At 33.9% G+C, this 21,642-nt stretch overlaps 1 protein-coding gene across 1 annotated transcript; it reads right to left on the bottom strand.

Moving 5' to 3' along the window:
- Positions 1 to 2,665: 2,665 nt before the first annotated feature.
- Positions 2,666 to 5,462, bottom strand: LOC133876755 (inactive protein RESTRICTED TEV MOVEMENT 2-like). Its single transcript, XM_062315002.1, has 3 exons — positions 5,445 to 5,462; positions 3,461 to 3,548; positions 2,666 to 2,916 (listed from the first exon to the last, which is right to left on the bottom strand). The coding sequence occupies exons 1-3, from the start codon at positions 5,460 to 5,462 to the stop codon at positions 2,666 to 2,668; spliced, it is 357 nt and encodes a 118-aa protein (XP_062170986.1).
- Positions 5,463 to 21,642: the final 16,180 nt, after the last annotated feature.

The raw sequence follows: 21,642 nt of genomic DNA, 5'->3' as shown, positions 1-21,642 counted from the left end.
GTTTTAATTCAACACGCCACTAATTAGTGAGGTGTCAAAAAATAATTTACTGCAGACACGCCATTAAATGTCCTATTTTTTGTAGTGTTATTAAATTGGGGCTATGCATTATATTAATACCTTTTTTAATTTTATTTTAACTATAATTTGGGACCTTATTAAAGTGTACCGATGATAATTAAGGCCTTCATTTTTTTTTTAGAAATAAATCTTTATTAATATTTTTTAAGTTGGGGCTTGCGGCCGCCTAATCAGCTTAAGGCTCCAGCCGACCCTGATTGTACCGTCTAGATATGATATGTTGCCACATCGTTATACAATTATTGACATAACTATTGACTTTTTTATTTTATTTTATTAAACAAAAAATCACAAAACCATGTAAATGGGTTGGGGTCTAGTTTTGTGTTTTGTGTTTTTTTATTTATTTATTTATTTAAGTTCAAAAATTTAAAAGCAAATAATATAAATAAAAATCAATAGTTGTGTCTTTGGATGGCAAAATATAATTTCTCTATACCGTCAATGCTAAAATTTGAAATTTCGTTTGGTGGGTAATATGGGTGTACAACTAGTTGTGGTTATTTTTTAATAATCCCAATTGCAACTGGTTTAAGAGGTTATTCATTTTCAAATAATGACAACTGCAATTCTGCAATCATTAGGCCGGTTAGCGGTTAACCGTAACTAACGATTATACAATTATTGAAAGCCGATTATTAACCGTACTGCTTTTCATAAAATTCCAAAACACACATTTTTTTTTTCTTTTTAAGCCAATAAAGCCATCGCCACATAATTGATTAATTTCACTTGTGAACTACATCAAGACAAAAAGGTCAAAGATGCTTGGAAAAAGTTTTTTTTTTTTTTTAAAAAAAAAAAAAATTATGAAAATTGCAAGTCTAAAAATTGGTTTATGCTAGAGAAGCTTTGGGACGTTGTTGTGGCCTTCGCAAGCTCAGGAAAATTACAACCAAGCCCTTGAACATCCATGGTAGATATAATAATAGCAAACATACCGCAATGTTTTAGCTTTAGGTTTTAATAATTATTATTATTTTTAAATATTTTTAATATTCATAATATAATATAAAACCGGTTATTGGTTACCTCTATTAATCACTTTTAGCAATCTCGATAACTAGTAATCGCAACCGGCCTAGATGGTTATCTAGTTGCAGTTATGCAATTATTAGAAGTTAACGGTTAATAACCGCTCTACTTGTACACTTTTAATGCTATATGTAAGACTTTTATTTTATTGGAAAAATTTCACTTATAACTTAAGATCTTTTGTTACTTTTACAATTAAATACTCAAACTTTAAAAAGTGTCAATTTAGGGTATCCATATTTCAATGTTTTTCAATTTTAACTATCTTTTAAAATTTTCCGTTAAATCTGATCAAAATTTCCAAAATACATTTTTTTTTTAAGGAAAAAAAGAAAAAAAAAATTGCAAGGATTTAAGCGTTGGTAAGAATTTAACGGAATTTTGCAAAAATACACATGCCTGAATCTTTGAAAATTTTATAATTTTTTTTTAAAAAAAACATAGGGGTATTTTGAAAATTTTGATAGGATTTAACGAAAAATTCTAACGAAGGATTGAAAATGGAAAATAAATAAATAAATAAATAAAATTGAAAAATAGATATCCCAAATTGACATTTTTTTAAAGTGTTAACACTTAATTGCAAAAATGATGAAAGATTAGGGGTTCTAAGAGAAGTTTTCCATATATATATTTTTTTTAATCTCCCAATGTGACATGTTCTTTAAATCACAATTATTGCAAAATTTAATAATGATCTATCTTAAATCCAATGATAATTTTAAAAATCATATCACATTAGAGGATAACATGGGACATAAGTCTTACATATAACATTATTCTTGTACTTTACCCTTTTTATTTAATTTACCTAGTTGACTAGGATATGTGTAATGTGAAGGGATCTAATGTGACAGCAAATTTATCGTGTTATTTAATTGATGCTGACACTTCAGTTTAATAGATTTCGTTAGTTTTTATTTTTGGTAGAGACTGATTTAATTTTTTAACTAATCCTAAAGAGTGATTAATCACATTTCAAAATACAAAGATAAATTTAGGATTCAGATCCTCTCCATTTGGCTTCAACTGGATACAAGCCGGTTCACGGCTAGGATAATTTTTTTTTTGAAACAATCGAAGGCTAACAATTAGCCACGTTATAACCTTCTTGTTGATCATCAGATTTACCGCCGGCATCCACATTTCCGGTCACTGCTTGTTTGTCCGTCTTCTCTACTTTCTTAACAACCGAGTTGCCGGGAGTCCTTTTCTGCTTTTCATGACTTGTGCCGGCCGTAATGTCGACATCGGGCGCTGTGCTCTTCTTCTTGTTTGCAACATCATCGCTCGGTTCCTTCTCCTTCTCCGGTGTCTCTCAAGAAATATCCTTGTTAGCATCGTTAATGTCGTTTCCTTTGTTGGCGTTTGCTTGCACAGGGGTAGTAGTTCTCCCAATATTTGTTGGTTTATCCACATTGGACGACTTTGAAGAAGAAACTTCTTGAGCAGTCTTCTGAGTTTGTTGTAGCTGATCGCTTTTAGGATTCTGTTCGAGCCTTGGAGCTTTTGCGGGTGGTTTTGCTTGTGGCTGATCGCTTTTAGGTATCTATTCGGGGCTTGGAGCTTTTGCCTGCTCCGGCCGTGCTAGTCCAGCCAGAGCAGTGATGACTTTCGGGTGTTTGATGTAAAGCATGCCGCCTTCAAACTTTGCAGTGATTGAATTGGGGTCCACATTTGACGGGACGGGCAATTCCTTTTGGAAACGCCGCCATTTGTTGTTCCCGAGCGAGCGTTCGCTGGAGATCTTCAGGCTACGATTTAAGGCTACCTGAACCCTTAGCTGTTCCTTTTTAAAGCCTACATATATAATTAAGAGATAGTTATGTTAACAAGTCGTTGCCATTTTGTAGATAAAAGCTACAATTTAAAATCAAATAATAGAAAATAAAACTGTTTTAAATTGCAGGTAATAAAGTGTTTTTTTTTTTTTTAAAATACACAATTTTAAAGATTAAAAAAATTGTAATTTTATCAAATATTTAACTGTGCTTTTAAAAATCACATTTTCAAATTACTATTTTAAAATCGTACTTTTTGAATTTTCAAATCCAAACATATCCGTAATCTAAAAGGTTTCTTTTCTCTGTCCTTACATGTCTTATTTTTGTTAATTACTTTCAACTGCTTGATTACATTTTATCCGTCCAAAGTTTTACATTATTGTATGTATAAATTATGTGTCTTGAAAAAAAAGCTTAAAAAATAAAAACCTCATCAATTAATATAAAATTTCAACCCTTATATCATATGTAGATAAAATATTAAATCTGAAAACTCAAATTCGAACTCATAAGAGCGATGTAAAGATAAAAAAAAATATTAAAAAGAAAGAGAAACAGACCTGGTAGCTCGAGGATTAGAGTGTCATCTTCCTGCTCTCTTGCCCATTCCGATGGAGGATCAAAGTCCTCATAAACACTATTAGCAGCCTTCTGAGTTTGTTGTGGCTGATCGCTTTTAGGTATCTGTTCGGGGCCTGGAGCTTTTGCCTGCTCCGACCGTGCTAGTCCAGGCAATGCAGTGATGACTTTCGGGTGTTTGAGGTAAAGCATGCCGCCTTCAAACTTTGCAGTGATTGAATTGGGGTCCACATTTGACGGGACGGGGAATTCATTTTGGAAATGCCGCCATTTGTTATTCCCAAGCGAGCGTTCGCCGAAGATCTTCAAGGTACGATTTGAGGCTACTTGAACCCTTAGCTGTTCCTTTTTAAAGGCTGCATATATAATTAAGAGATAGTTATGTTAACAAGTCGTTTCCATTTTGAAGATAAAAGGTACAATTTTAAATCAAATAACAAAAATAAAACTGTTTTGAATTGTAGGTAATAAAGTGTTTTTTTTTAAAAAAAAAAAGTACAATTTTAAAGGTTAAATTGTGATTCTCTTTAACATGTAACTGCATTTTTAAAAATTATGTTTCAAATCGCTATTTTAAAATCGTCCTTTTTGAATTTTCAAATCCAAACGGACCCGTAATCTAATTTTTTTTTTTTGTCCTTACATCTCTTATTTTTGGTTAATTACTTTCAACTGCTTGATTACATTTTACCCATTTAAAGTTTTACATTATTGTATGTATAAATTATGTGTCTTGAAAAAAAAATGCTTAATAAACAAAAACCTCATCAATTAATATAATCTCAACCCTTATATCATATGTAGATAAAATATTAAATCTGAAAACTCAAATTCGAACTCATAAGAGCGATGTAAAGATAAAAAAATATTAAAAAGAAAGAGAAACAGACATGGTAGTTCAAGGATTAGAGTGTCGTCTTCCTTCTCTCTTGCCCATTCCGATGGAGGATCAAAGTCCTCATAAACACGATTAGTAGCCTTCTGAGTTTGTTGTGGCTGATCGCTTTTAGGATTCTGTTCGAGCCTTGGAGCTTTTGCGGGTGGTTTTGCTTGTGGCTGATCACTTTTAGGTATCTGTTCGGGGCTTGGAGTTTTTGCCTGCTCCGGCCGTGCTAGTCCAGCCAGAGCAGTGATGACTTTCGGGTGTTTGATGTAAAGCATGCCGCCTTCATACTTTGCAGTGATTGAATTGGGGTCCAGATTTGACGGGACAGGGAATTCATTTTGGAAACCCTGCCATTTGTTGTTCCCAAGCGAGCGTTCGCCGGAGATCTTCAGGGTACGATTTGAGGCTACCTGAACCCTTAGCTGTTCCTTTTTAAAGGCTGCATATATAATTAAGAGATAGTTATGTTAACAAGTCGTTTCCATTTTGTAGATAAAAGCTACAATTTTAAATCAAATAACAAAAATAAAACTATTTTGAATTGTAGGTAATAAAGTGTTTTTTAAAAATAAAAAATAAAAAACTGTACAATTTTAAAGGCTAAATTGTAATTTTTTTTTAAACATTTAATCGCATTTTTAAAAATCATGTTTTCAAATCGCTAGTTTTAAATCGTCCTTTTTGATTTTTCAAATCCAAACGGACCCGTAATTTAAAAAGTTTTTTTTTGTCTTTACATGTCTTATTTTTGGTTAATTACTTTCATCTGCTTGTTTACATTTTACCCGTCCACAGTTCTACATCTTTGTATGTGTAAATTATGTGTCTTGAAAAGAAAGCTTAAAAAACAAAAACCTAATCAATTAATATAATCTCAACCCTTATATTATATGTAGATAAAATATTAAATCTGAAAACTCAAATTCGAACTCATAACAGAGATGTAGAGATAAAAGAATATTAAAAAGAAAAGAAAAGAGAAATTGATCTGGTAGCTCGAGGATTAGAGTGTCGTGTTCTGGTTCTCTTGCCCAATCTGATGGAAGATCAAATTCCTCGTAAACACGATTAGCAGCAACTAGTGGCTTGGCTTCCATCTGAGCTTATAATATATAGGAATACGTTTATTGTTTCAGTTAATTTGTTGGTTTTCTTTTTGTTTGTCATATGATGGAAATGAAAGCTCAGGAACATTGGATTTATATATACATACACACAACACACAAGAGAAGATTGATGATGATAGGAAGTTATTCCTTTTTGCTAATGGTGGTTGGACCCTTTCGGCTGTTTAAGAATTGGCGAATGATTGGTGCACTTGTGCACTACCCCAAGACATATTGGGGTGGGACCTAAACATTAGGTCCCACCCCAATATGTCTTGGGGTAGTGCACAAGTTGTGCACTAGTTGTTATTCTAGCATTCCCCTTAAGAATTCAGATATCCCTTGGCCTGGGGTCACATAGAGGTCACTTCATGCAAGGGCAAAGTGAATGTTCTTTGTCTCTTTCGTACGAGCTACACATGATTTCCCAAATGGATGTCCAAATTCTCTCCTCATGCTCCCAAAACTTCAAACCCAATATGACACGTGGGATAGACTTCTTATTAAAACTATGAGTAATGCTACATATTATCCTTGTTTTTTCTTTTTGTCCCTCCAAAATTGATGTGGCTCTTAAAATTACCATTGGATATTGAATTTTGATTCAATGATGATTTTAAAAAGCACATCAATTTTGAAGGGATACAAGGATGATATGTACTATGTAGCATTACTCTAAAACCATAGCGGGATTATGGCAAAGACCCAACTGGCCCGATCGACCCAACACGCCCATTGATGCTGGGGTATTGAAAATCAAAGAACACCACGAAGGGAAATGAGATGGAAAACTCAACACACGCGTACCATTACCAACTTAAATATCAAGTTCTTAGCGGAATAAATTAGGTTCTTAGAGCATTAATAGAAGCTTTTTAACTTTTTTTTTTCTTAATTGTAGGATATATATTTTTTTTTTTAAAGAAAAAACAACTGCAAGGATGGAACATATTAGAGTTTACAATTTTAAACATGACCCGTGAACTCGACACGACATTAGAGGATTATGGTTTTGCATAAACAAATTCAGGTTATAAACGGGTCGACCCGCTTGACCAATAAGTTGATCCGTTTATGAAATTATATATATATTTTTTATATAGTAAATACAAGTTGAAATGGGTCAAACAAGTCAAGCAAATCATGTTTGGGCAGAATCAGGTTGTATCGAGTTAGGTTAAACAAGTCACTTTTGGGTCTAAACATGTCAAAAGGGTCGATCCGTTTGTAAACCGTTTATTAAATGTGTTTAGCGGGTCGTGTTGGGTCACTTGCGAGATCGTATTCGAGTTAACAGGTGTGACCCGTTTAACCAAACGGGTCGTGTTCGTATTGACCCTTAACAGATTGAAAGGGTCGACCCAAATCCGACTCGCCAACCCTAATTGCCAACCTTACAACAGACTCATTTGGTATTCCCTAAATTTTGGAACATTAAGAGAACCAAAAGTGATACCCTCAATCTAGGGTAGCACTTTTGCTTTCTTTAACATTATTTTAATCTATTTTCTCTCTTTCTTCTAGTATTTATTTGAAATAATATTTTAAATGACTTTTTTTTTTTATAGGATTTATTTGAAATAATATTTAAATGGTATAAAAAAATCATAAGGAAAGCTATTATGGAGTTTATTTAAAGGGAAAAAAATGCAAAATCAATCATTGTGATTGGCCTAAATTACAAATTGCTCATTGTCGTATCAAAATAAGTTCAGAGGTTCCTAAGGGGTACGCCACAAAAATAATTTAGTCACTGGAATCATTAGATGTCATACTAGCGCCTATAAAATGACGACACATATTATTCTTAGTAAAAAAATTAAATATATAAATATATAAAATTAAAAAAAAAAATAAAATGAAATGAAATGGGTGGCTACCAATCGGCAACCACCTCAAAGGTGGGGTTGGCCCAAACAACCACCCCTAGCCAAATCTAAGGGTGGCCTTCGGGCTGCTACCACCTATAAGGTGGCTGTCTTGGGGTAATTGTTTGAGCCACCCCCACTTCTGGGGTGGTTGTCAATTGGTAACCACCCCTTTTCTTTTTCTTCTTCTTTCTTTCTTTTATTTTATTATTTTTTTTTATGAAAAAAATTAATTTTCTTATTTATTTACTTTTAATAAAAAATTTATTTTTTTTATTAAAAGTGACACATGTTGTCATTTTATTAGCGGCACCTAACGGAATCCATTAAATTTTTTAACAGAATTTGACTCCAGGCACTAACTTGTTTTTTTGCCATAGCCAGTAACCTATGAATTCACTTTGATACGGCATAAAGTAATTTGTAATTTAGGCCAACCACAGTAACTGATTTTATATTTTTTTATTAAAATAAAAAAACATAGAGTAGTTTTATTTCCTAAATTTAATAAATATATATATATATAGCTTCAAATCAACTATGGGGTGAGTTTCCTCATTCCTAGAGATGTTTGAGAGTTTGTTCTCTTCCCAAAATGTGTGTGTCAATAGGTCTTAAGTTCTTCTTTTATATATACATACATAGTTGATTTGAAGCTAAGGCCAACAAAACTAGGAAGGATTTGTTGTATACTGGTGGTTAATGGTAAGATCAAGAACCTTCAAATATTGTGATGTCATCTAACTTGTGCATTCAGAATTTTACTATTATACTCAGGGCCGGCTCGATATATTTTGGAGCCTTAGGCAAGAAATTTAAGTGAGGCATTTTATTTAAAATTAAATATTAGTTAATTTAAACTTAATTTTTATTTAAAATTCATTATTCTTACTTTTTGGGATGCAAAATTATTTATCAAGTTTTTATATTTAAGTTTTTTTAACATTTCATTTTCAATTGATAATATGGCCAATCCATTTAATCTTTCTTGTGTTGGTAGTTAATTAAGGTATTCAATTGAGAGACTTTCCATATCTCATTTTATTTTGAACGAAGGTAATTAAGACCTTCAATTTAGAGACTTTCCATCTTCATAGTTGACTTAGCTTTTATTTTTTATTTTTTTATTCTATTTTGATTCTTGAACGTTGGACTTGAGGTGTATGGCCTTCAATTTTTTGAATGTTGGACAATTGGACTTAATGCATTCAATTTTGAACGTTAGTAATTAATTAAGGCCTTCAATTTAGAGACTTTTCATATCTCATTCTATTTTGAACGAATGTAATTAAGGCATTCAATTTAGAGACTTTTCATATCTCATCCTATTTTGAACGGTAGTAATTAAGGCTTAAACTTATTTATTTATTTTTTGGACAGAAATTTTCTACAAACCGATTTATAGGAAATTTCCTACAACCCACATATAAGATTGATATGTGGTCCTTGGCATGTGAAAATCACATGTTATGTAAATAGCATGTGCTTCTTACATGCTTTTTTAATAGCATTAATAAAAAGGGAAATGATTAAAACACTCACACTACACAACAATGACACAATACCAAGGCATAATAGAGTGAGACCCACACATGAGCCCCACTCCGTTATGCCTTGGTGTTGTGTCATTGTTGTGCATTGTGAGTGTAAGGATCACTCCCCTAATAAAAAAACATATGCTTCTCACATGTTTAAAAGACACGTGTCATTTTTATATGTGAGTTGTATGAAATTTCCTACAAACCAGTTTATAGGAAATTTCTGTCCTTATTTTTTTTGAAATAAATCTCCATTAATATTTCATAATTGGAGGCCTTATTAAATTGGGGACCTGCATTATATTAATGCCTTTTATAATTTTTTTTTTACCATAATTTGGGGCCTTATTAAAGTATATTGATGGTAATTAAGGCCTTAATTTTTTTTTAAAAATAAATAAATCTTTATTAATATTTCTTAATTGAGGGCCAGTCGGCCCTGATTATACCGTCGAGATATGATATGTTGCCACCTCATTACACAATTATTGACACAACTATTGACTTATTTTATTTTATTTTATACAACAAAAAATCACAAAACCATGTAAATAGGTTGGGATCTAGTTTTGTATTTTTTTTTCTTTTTCTTTTTCTTTTTAAAAGTTCAAAAATTTAAAAACAAAAAATAAAATAAAATCAATAGTTGTATCAATGGTCTTGTTTGGCAAGCTTCGTTACATTTCACAGTTGTGCGTTCGGGTCCCACAGGTCATTAAGCTTCAGCCTTTTCAGTCCATCATTTACTAAGCCACGTGATCCTCCTTCTTTTGAGATGGTTCTGCAACGGTCAACAAAAATTCTCCCAATTTTGCCCCTCATTTCAAAAACGCACATCTTTATCTTCTCTTATCGAGATTCTTGCAGGTTTAGACTGAAAACCTCCCTCGTCAGCCCGACTGATAGAAACTGATTCGCCCAAGGAAGATCTTAGGCAGGCATGCAATCTCATCCGTACCTGGTAGACATGACCGAGCTATTGGAAGAACAAGGCAGACGCCTTAATGCCCCAACTACCAAGCCTTAGGGTCCGTTTGGATTTGCGATTTCAAAAAGTGCGATTTAAAATAACGATTTTAAAATGTGTGATTTTAAAAAAGTGATTTTTAAAAACGCAGTTAAGCGTTTGGCAAAATCGCAGTTTAGCTTTTAAAATCGCGAATTTACCTTTAAAATTCTGTGTTTTCAAAAAAACACAATCTTATCTGCGATTTGAAAAAGCAGATTTTCTGCGTTTTCAAATTGCAATTTTTAAAAACGCAGTTCTCAAACGATCTATGTTCTGCGATTTGGTTTAAAATCGCATTTATTGTCTACGAAATCGCAATCTCAAACGCACCCTTATCTCTATAAAATGCCTTACCCAGTCGGAGAAGAGAGCAGACAAGAGGGAAGGGTGTTTGGACGGTATCAAACCACTGGGGGAGTCAGAGGAGGAGGCGGCGGAGTGCTCATGCCTCTTACAGGCCCGACTACTAGAGCAACGTCACACATACAGGTGCCGTGATGATTTACAATACATAGGTTTTCCATTTGTTGTATACACTGCAAGTGGCACTTGTTTTTAGTTTTTATAGTGTTTCCTTTTCTTACTGGGTGTATTTTATTATAAAAAACACTGGTAGTATTTGTTTGCTTATGAGAAACATTTGTTTGCTTATGAGAAAACATTAAAGGGTTAAATTTGTTTGTATATTGTTGGTATGTGATGAAACACTGCGAGATAGTAGTTTTGAAAATGAAATGATTTTAAAAGATTTTGGTCATTGTTGGTATGTGATGAAACTTGTTTCATTGTGTTTTCCAAATCTGGACATTAGTTCAAGGCCCTTCGGCTTTTGGATTTACGTCTAACGTTTCAAGCCTTTCCGACTTTAGAAGTGGTTTGAGATTTGGGACTTCGTTTTTATTTGCTTGGTTGTTTCTGTTACTGAATGCACCAATTTTGCAGAACTCCAAGGTGCTGACTTTGAACTTATTTTTCCAGAATTTTTTTTGAATAATTTAACTGAGATAGAAAGGATCTCTGTATTAAAGCTCTTTGTGAATACTAGTTGACAAATATTAGAGAGGAACAAACAGAGTCCCAGCGGATTCGCTATCTTCAACTTTTGGTTAGAATAGGTGATAAACACGAAAAATGAGTACAACGGATTCGTCAGATTTACGATTTTCCACCAGAGCTAGTGCTTGAGAAGCCATTTAATTGATTTTAATTTATGGTTTTAGTTGGCCATTTAATTGTTTCATCTTCTTTTTTTTGATACGTTGCACATCTTCCTTGGGGTTAGTTTTATTTACCCATTTAATTAATTTTCCTTTCTAGTACGTCATTTTTCTTTGATACTGGGTTGGGTCATCTTTCTTTGATTTTCAAAAATTGTGGGATGTTTGTTCTAGTTTTCGTTGAGGAAGAAGGTTGCTGTTGTTCTGGTTTTGTCTAATTTTCGTTGAAGAAGAAGGATGCTATTTGTTTTCGTTCTGTTTGTGGAGATGAGGGGATACGAGGTTTTAACAAAAAGAACAATATATATATACTTCAATTTCAAGAAAAGATCATGCAAATGTGTATATAAGGGCTTGTTTGGTACAAAACAAAGTAGTGGGTTGTTAATTTTGAAATTAGTAAAAAGTGATAATGTGATATAAAGTAAAAAGAATTTGTATAGAAAAGTGGAAAAAAAAAAAAAATTTGTATTGTAGTGGATTTTTTTTATTTGAATAGTAATAGAAAATTATTGATGTGATATAAAAAGTGAAAAAAGTGGGAATGTTTTGATATTGATTGGTATTAGAAAATATGAAAAAGTAAAAAAAAGTATATGAACAGTAACCCACATTATTGTGTTTTGTTTCGGTGTTTAACAAACAAGGCCAGAAATGTTATACATCACTTCTTTATATCATGCACATGTGTATATAAATGTTATATATCACATACCAACAATATATGCTAACAAATATACTGTATGTCACTTTGCCAGCGCGGTCACCAATATAACCTTCATTCTCAAACTACAATTCAACAGGCATGTCTCACCTCCAACCAAAAATTTTAAAAAAAAAGAAAAAAAAGAAAAAAAAAGAAAAAGAAAAAGAAAAATTAATCACAACGTTATATAAATATATTTGTTAGAAACTGATGAGTGAGTGAAGCTGTCAAGTAATACAAAGAAAAAAAGTCACACCTGTTTCGAGTACAAAGAAAAAAAATAAAAAATAAAATAAAGTATCACATACCAACAAGTTACTGCATAAATTTTCTTTTTCCACATACCAACAACATATGCTAACAACAACAGCTAATTGGATGTCACTTTGCAGAAGCGTCGTCACCCATACAACCTTCGACTCCAATCTGTGAAGCGATAGGTATGTCGCTATCTCAACTAACGCCGAAATTAAATTTGTATTCATATATATAAAATTTTCTTACAATACATACCTAGTACTTTATATATATATAGTTATTCATGTTACTCTTTCATAGTATTGCTTATCTACTATGTTGTTTTATAACCTCAATTTACCTTAGAAAGATAAAAAAACAAAAAAAAACAATGTTTATGTTTAAGTGGCATAAAGTTATAATTGTTCCCATAGATGTCAACATCTAATCTTTCAAAAAGGTCTCCACTTAAGAATCCCCAACAACCACCATTGGTAGTGCAACCAGCGACCCAAAATGCTCAGGCGAACTGGAAGCCTGCACATGAGAGAGACTTAATAGATGTTCTCATGGACCTAATCAAGGATGGTGTAGAAGACTCATTCGGGCAACACCTCCAAGAAATTACCCTGATTCTCAATAGTTGTATTGACGACGGCACAGTTTATCGAAAAGATCAAGTAAAAAAAAAAGATAACTTACCTCAAGACAATGTACAAAGAGTACACTGACCTTATCAGCGGGGCCGTAACTACTGGATCAGGGTAGGATGCTGAGAGAAATACATTCGTACAGATCACTGAGCAGTGGATACAGTTGAGAGATGTAAGTATTTTTTTCCCCATTTTTGGACACACATGCGATGTTACAATTTCACATGCTTACGAAATATACTGTTCTTTTATAGGTTTATGGACCCAGCAAGTACTATAGATTCCGTGGTGGGCCACCCGTACATTACGACGACTTGGTCTACATATTCAAGGGGACACATGTTACAAGGCAACTACGATACGCTAGTACACACTCCCCACCGGACAGTGTTGAGGAACAGCGCAGTATCAACCTCAATCTCCCACCAGATGTCATTGATTTAACCGAGCAGGAACGTAATCCACCACGGAGGAAGATTGGTAAGTCAAAGATGGCTGGCTCTCCAATACAAAGCCAACCAACATGCAAATGTTCCGCAGAAGATACCGTTGTTGTGGAGAAGATCACCAGCAAATTAGACTGCATGTGTGAGCATTTCAAGTCATTCTATGTCAATTCAGCAGGCGATTCAAACCTGAGCAATGCTAGATCTAGTCGTCCCTCACCCCAGCAGAACCCACCCACCCCCCTCCAGTCTCATAGGACCCCATAGCTGTGGCCATGCCAATTCTTAACAGAATGAGGGATCAACTTGGATTGGACGCGGTCTCATATGTAAGAGTGTGCAAATTCATTGTAGCCCAACCACCAATGGCTACCATGTTCATTCACATGGATGAAGACGGACAACGGCAATGGCTACTCGAATTTAAGGACTGAGGGGATGCATGAGTTCCACTATTTGAATTTATTATGCAGTTATTATGTAGTATATTTATTATTTGCATTGACATCGTATCACTACTAACTGAACTTCCTAGTATATTTATTATTTGCATGATAAAATACTTGCTTGCCCTCATTTTGAAAACCCTGTATGTCTAGAATTATGTCTATAATTTTGTCATGGCCTACTGTGTGTATACCATTTAATGTACTATTTTCTCTTTTCGAAAATGTTTGCTACAGTTCTTTGACAACGATGGAATCAGGCAGACCATCAGGTGAAGAGGATCAATGGGTACATTGGGAGGATCTCATAGATGGCCTGCCTGATCCAGACTCTGATGAGACAGACTCATGGTATGGAGAAAATAATGTAAGCACCGATTACGTTCGTAACTATTTAGACTCTGTTTTAGAGCAACTGTTCGAGATGGCGCAACACTGCGAGATTGTTGCAAACCGATTACCACCAGTGATGCGTATTCCTCAACAGACCTCAATTCTGAGGGGCCCAATGTGGATACACTGGGTGTTAACGAATCCGAATCCGAGAACGTGTAAGGAGCAATTCAGAATGTCGCCTACAACGTTTTGTCGCCTTTGTAACACTCTGAAAAATATCATCTTCTGAAATCTAGTTGGTTCGTCAAGATTACCGAACAAATGGCTACATTTTTACTTATCGTCTGTCAAGGTCACACAATGAGGGCGGTGGCTGATAGGTTGCAAAGATCACTTGAAACAATTCATAAATATTGTCATCAAACATGTAGAGCACTTTGCAGGCTTAGGAATACAATCATACAGCCCACGACAAAAGATATGCCTCACCTATATGTCTCCAGCAATGGCAAATTCTACCCATGGTTTGGGGTAAGCCACAATCCAGGGGTGTTCACTAGATATTTTAAAAAATATGTTAATTCCTATGCTAGTTCGAATGTATTGCAAATTCATCAATTATTTTTTACAGAACTTCATTGGTACAATTGACGGCACGCAGATTGACGCTGAGGTCAAGGGTATGAGCACCGTGCCATACCGAGGTAGGAAGAAAAAAGCCACGCAAAATGTCATGTGCGTGGTCGACATGGACCTCTGCTTTACGTATGTGTATGCTGGATGGGAAGGAAGCACACATGACTCGCGTATTTTTTGGGAGTGCATAAATGATCCTGCACTTCGCTTCCCAGCGCCGACCGACGGTATTTTCCTATGATTTGTATATTATGTTTTATAATGTGGATTGATGGCATTATAAATTTTTTGTTCCGATGTGGCATTAATATTGACTAGGTGACCGTTAATTTGGTAGGCTACTTTTACTTGGTGGATTCAGGATACGGCTGCTCTATGGGGTTCATGCCACCATATCGCAACGAGAGATATCATTTGGCCAGTTTTCGCGGCAGACGTGGTGGTCCCAGTGGTAAGCTAGAAACATTTAATAATAGACACTCCTTACTACGATCAATCGTAGAGCGAGCGTTCAGAATTATGAAGAGACGGTTCCGTATCCTGGACAGAATAAACCCGTACTCAACTGACTTCCAGCAACTTATTATAGTTGCATGTTGTTGTATTCATAATTTTATACGCAAGGATTGCGGAGAGTCAGATGAGTTATCTAAAGAAGCTTTACAACAAATGTACGGGGAAGAATGGTTCAATCTATCACGTTGCGATCATCTACCATTCGTGTAGACCGTGATATCGGGACATCGACCGGGAGTAAACGGTATATGGAGCTTTACCGGGATGCCATGTGCGAGAGCATATGGAACTCTATGCACAAGGATTGAAAATGCCTACTACAATTTCACTTTTTCCCATGTGAAACTATCTTCATTTATCTTTAGTACCTTCGGTTTAAAACATTTGAGAATGATACAATCTAGACATGCTTTTAAGTAACAGTTATGTTGACATATTTGGTTAACCTATTTAATTTTCTCCTATTGGTTGAGCCACGTCACAAAGATCAAGAAAAAAGTTATTTATAAAAATTCTAAAAAAATAAGTATTATCTAGTCTCATAAGCTTAAAAACTAATTATTACAAGTTATAGTATAAAATAAAAGAAAAAGATGATGCAAATGGAGATAAAATAGGAAAAGCACATGAAGAGAAGCTTATCAATTGTTTTTTTTTTTTTTTGCTGCCTTTTAACCAAATAATTGAAAGAACTCTTTACATAATTTTGTACGGCCATGAAGAATGAAACCTAGCACTTTCCTTTACAAGGGCCAATAAACGTCAAGAATGCATGGCATCCACATATTTCTAGAATGTTTGGATATGTACTTTCCTTGGTGCATAGATACCAATTTACTTACTGTATTTGCACAAAGACATTGATTGTGTTGTTAATTTTAAAATGCATTAAATAGATTATTTTGAATATGTGAGAAATTTTATTAGAGATATCCAAGCAATTCAAGTATCAAATGCATAAAAGTTGATATTTATTTCTACTTTAGCGAAATTTGAATTATTTACTTACTTATTTGGACATGTAGACTTTATTAAATTTTTAAGGTCGTAGCCTAGCTTGATGCATGACCAAGAGGGAAAGAAACAATTAATGATGTTAATTTAGATGCACAGTTTCAACCACCCAATAATCAATATGTGCCATCTCATATTCTTTATAAATGAAAAAACAATTGTACAAATTTTACTTCATATGATTCATATATATATATATATTCCCTTTCTATTTGTTGACGAAAAGATTTTCATTATGAATAAAAAAAAAAGTTATTATAGGCCCTCTATATTTATTTGCATGATGACTTACAAAATACTATTGAAAAGGGAATATACCGAATTTTCAAATGATTAATGACTAAGTTCAATTTGAATGAGAATGAATGCTATTATTTATGTAATAAAACAAAATTTGAATATCGAAATAGCTCCCCTCATATGTGTTTGAGCATTTTTGAAGAGAATAGATATGCTTGAAATTGCACTATCTTGATCGCTAGGATTAATTGAGATAAATTCAAGACTTTAATTTTAATATATAGACAACAAGGTTAAACAAAGTCCAATATTTACATCCAAAGTAGACTGCACATAAAAGAAACCATGACATGCCAAAAAAAGTCCAAAGTACATGGTACAAGTAATCTGTTCCCATAAGCTCATTCTAACATCAAGGATGAGAGACCTCTAAACCCAGTATAACCAATACAATAGAAAACTAACAACAATATGAGTAGTAATGCCATAGCCCAGAAATGAGTAATGTTTTTTTGGCCCAAACCTAACTCCCGTCGTATGACATCACAATGGTCCTTGCATTTTCTCTCAACTAGTTCATGAACTCTGTCATTAAAAGCATTCATTCTCTTCTACAATTCCTCGAGACGTTTCATTAAGATCTTTTTAGTAGCGGTCATAGCGGATATATTATCAGCCCACGCAAAATAATCACAATCATCAGATTTTTGCATGCAAGCATAATAGGTAAAGTGGTCCTACAACACTAACGACGAATTATATACTACAATGTCATAAGAAATTACCTTATAATGTATATATCCATACCACTTTCTACTGGGGGTTTTCGACGTCCTAGAGTTTCTCAACTGTGCTGGAACTCCACAATGACACAGCGGCGGACCACTTGACACATCACTAGCTGTAGACATTTACTATGGATATAGTATATGACATGAACAATTTAGGAATACAAATATGTAACATTTATATATTTGGGTAGACTAACAAAAAGAATATCAATCTCTAATGTTGTAATTTACTGCCCACAATACAGCGTGTTTTGAATTCAGTTTATAATCATGCTTTATTCCCAGCAATATACAAGCTATGATTGCATAGTGTAATAAGTTTTAGAGCTTCTTTATACTCATAAAAAATGAGTTTTAGACATTTTCCATTAAACTGAGAAAATGAATACTACAAACTGTTTGGTTTGCACTTGGAAATGTTTGAGCTCCCCATTAATGTCATTCACATGTATAACCAAGCAATCCGAGCATCTGATGCCAGACTCAACTTTAGAATGGACCATCAATAGGATTACACAAAGGCTCCAACTAAACCAACGTACATTTTAATCATGAAATCAAATGCATGCAAGTTATGACCATTCTCAAATACAACAATATCAAATGAACAAGGAATAAAAAATGGGAATTCATTCCATGAAAAAAAAAATGCTTGAAAGTATAAAATTTACCTGATGAGGAATCCTACAAGAAAGCTCATTTAGAAGTTTAAAATTATATATATATTTATTTATTTTTATAAAAAAAAAATTCATACAACAGAAAAAATGGAATGAAACAGATCATATTAGAACATACCGAAAATGTAGCCCTATAAATTATTGTAAAATACACACGAGTTTACACTGAACATAAAAAATGACATGCCTTTTTATGGACGCCCTCGCTTGTTTCTTCTATGGAAGTGTTCAGAATTTCAGATGTGGTTCTGGACCCCGTGCTGCGGAAGCATGTGGAATTTTTGAGTCTGTAAGAGGAAAGCTTGATAATGGAAGAGGGAGGTTTTCAGTCTAAACCTGCAAGATTTCTGAGAGGTTTAATCAACCGGTATGTCACACGGTAGAATGGAGACGAAGGAGCTTTGAGTCTGTAAGAGGAGAGCTGGAAAAATGGAGAAGGGAAGTTGTTCCTGACTTGCAAGAATCTGGATAAGAGAAGATGAATATGTGAGTTTTTGAAATAAGGGGAAAAATCGGGAGAATTTTTGTTGACCGTTGCTGAACCATCTCAAAAGAAGGAGGATCACGTGGCTTAGTAAATGATGGACTGAAAAGGCTGAAGCTCAATGACCTGTGGGACCTGGACGCACGACTGAGAAATGTAACGGAGCTTGCCAAACAAGACCAATATGATCCAGGAGCCAGTTTCTATGCTGGGAAGTGAAGCATGTGTCAGTGAGCGAATAGACCACGACCTAAACTGGTGGGATGTGGCAAAGGTGGAAAGCATTTTCCCAATCAATGTGGCTGAATCTATTTGTAGTATTGCTATTTGTCCTAGATTACAGCAGGACCGGAAAATTTGGGCAGGAACAAAAAACGGGAGCTATTCGGTGAGGAATACTTACCACCTGGAATTGGACCGCATCTCGTGGAAACAGAGTAGCTGCTCAATGAACCCGGACAAGAATGAAATGTGGAACACCATCTGGAGGATGTGCATCCCACGTACGACGCAAATGTTTGTCTAGCGAGCGTGTAATGAAATCTTGCCAACCATGTAAAAGCTCCATTCCCGATCCATTGTTAGAGATCCTATTTGTCCTATTTGTGGAGTGCCTGGTGAATCAAGTGCCCATGTTATCTGGAGGTGCTCGGCTTCTGTAGCAATTTGGGCGGAGTGCAATCGGCGAATACATGAGATAGTAATTCTAGAGGGTGAGTTTCTCTCAATTTTTGAACATTTAAGTAAGCGGTTGGGGGTTGAGGATCTGGAATTGGTTGCTATTATAGCTCAGAAGTTGTGGCTTAGGCGTAATACTGTTGTACATGGAGGGGTGTTTTTGAATCCTATATGCTTGATTAAATGTGCGACAAAGGAGTTGGAGGGCTTTCACTTGGCTACTGACAATGGCCAACCTGTTTCATAGACCATCGTTAATCGGTCTCAATCATGGTAAAGCCGCCTGATGGTAAGCTTAAAAAATTAATCAGGATGCAACAGTTAATAAGAAGAATAAGATTATGGGAGTGGGTATAGTTATTTGAGATCATAAGGGTGTGGTTTGGGCCGCAATGCGTTCGTCTAAACCATATGTCTCGGATCCAGTTGTGGCTGAAGCGTTGGGTGCATGACAAGCTATTGAACTATGTCGAAATTTGGGTTTACAGTCCTTTTTGTTGGAGGGAGATGCCAAAGAAATTGTCTTGGAGATTGGCCTTGTTTGCCGAGCACCAGAACAGAACACAGTAGTGCTGACTACTGTTTATGCACCCTTTTTTTTTTTTTTTTTTTTTTTTTTTTTTTTTTTTTCACTTTCATATTTTCTAATACCAATCAACATCAAAACATTTTCACTTTTTATATCACATCAATAATTTTTTATTACTATTCAAATAAAAAAATTCACTACAATACAAAACTTTTTCATTTTTCTATACAATTTTTTTTTTTTACTTTATATCACATCATCACTTTTTACTAATTTCAAAATTAACAATCCACTACTCTCTTCTGTACATATCTTTCCCAAGCAAGCTTGCTTTTGGTGGGGCTTCTGTGGGAAAATATGGCAATATTGTTGAGCATACCCTTTGGCTATCGTCTCATGTGGCTGGCTGGAGTGTTCATTTTGTTCCGAGGGAAGCCAATGTGGTGGCCCATAATCTTGCAAGACAGGCGGTTTTGCAACGTTTTTCTTAAGTTTGGATTGATGCTTTTCCTTCTTGTATTGCTGCTAGTGTTGTAGCTGAACAGCAAGTTGTTTCATCTTATTTATAATATTTGAAGTTATTCTAAAAAAAAAAAAGTAGTTGTGTCTTTGGATGGTAAAATATCATTTCTCTATACCGTTAATGATAAAATTTGGAATTCCGTTGGATGGGTAGTAGGAGTGTACAATTGGTTGCTATTATTTTATAATAATCCCAATTGCAACCTGTTTAAGCGATTATTCATTTTCAAATAATCACAACTGCAATTTTGCAATCGCTAGGCCGGTTAGCGGTTAACCGTAACTAATAGTTATATAGTTATTGAAAGCCGATTATTAACCGGTCCCTGCTTTTCATAAAATTTCAAAACACTTTTTTTTTTTTTTTTTTAAAAGCCATCGCCACATGATTGATTAATTTCACTTGTGAACTGGATCAAGACAAAACGGTCAAAGATGCTTGGAAAAAGTTTAATTTTTTTTTAAATTAATAATAATAATAATAATAATAATAATAATTATTTTTTAATGAAAATTACAAGTCTAAAAATTTGTAGCACAGATATTTAAGCACCCAAATCTCTCTATAAACAAAGGTAACGTAGCAGAGATCCATTGCCAACAAAGAGAGAGCAAAGATGGTTCTGCTAGAGAAGCTTTGGGACGTTGTTGTGGCCTTCGCAAGCTCAGGAAAATTACAACCAAGCCCTTGAACATCCATGGTAGATATAATAATAGCAAACATACCGCAATGTTTTAGCTTTAGGTTTTAAATTTTTAATATACATAATTTATTATAAAACCGGTTATCGGTTACCTTTATTAATCACTTTTAACAATCCCTATAACTGATAATCGTAACTGGCCTAGATGGGTTATCTAGTTGCAGTTATGCAGTTATTAGAAGTTAGCGGTTAATAACCGCTTCACTTGTACACCTATTTTCTTGAGAAAAATTCACTTATAATTTTTGATCTTTCATCACTTTTATAATTAAGTATTTAAACTTTAAAATGTCAATTTATGGTATCTATCTTTTAATGTTTTTTAATTTTAACTATCTGTTATAATTTTTCGTTAAATCCGGTCAAAATTTCCAAAATACCTTTTTTTTTTATTTTAAGAAAATAAAATTGCAATGATTTAAGTGTTGCCGTAATGCCGTGTTAGTCAAAATTTAACAAAATTTGCAAAAATACCAGGCTTGAATCTTTGAAAATTATATATATATTTTAAAAAAAAAACACAGGGGTAGTTTGAATTTTTTATAGAATTTAACGAAAAATTCTAATGGAGGATTGAAAATTGAAAAAAAAAAAAAATTAAAAAATAGATACCTTAAATTGACAATTTTTTTTAAGTGTTAATATTTAATTGCAAAAGTAATGAAAGATTATGAGTTCTAAGTGAAATTTTTCTTATTTTATTTTTATCTCCCAATGTGACATGTTCTTTAAATCACAATTTTTTCAAAATTTAATAGTGATCTATTTTAAATCTAATGATAATTTTAAAAATCACATCACATTAGAAGGTAACATGGAACATGGTTCTTGTATATAACATTATTCTTTTACTGTACTTTTTTTGTTTAATTTACCTAGTTGACTAGGATATGTGTAATGTGGAATAAGGGATCTAACGTG

This window comes from Alnus glutinosa, chromosome 9, assembly GCF_958979055.1.
Source record: "Alnus glutinosa chromosome 9, dhAlnGlut1.1, whole genome shotgun sequence".
Taxonomy (NCBI): Eukaryota; Viridiplantae; Streptophyta; class Magnoliopsida; order Fagales; family Betulaceae; genus Alnus; species Alnus glutinosa.
The sequence above is the reverse complement of the archived record's forward strand: the minus strand, read 5'-3'. Positions and strand labels throughout refer to the sequence as shown.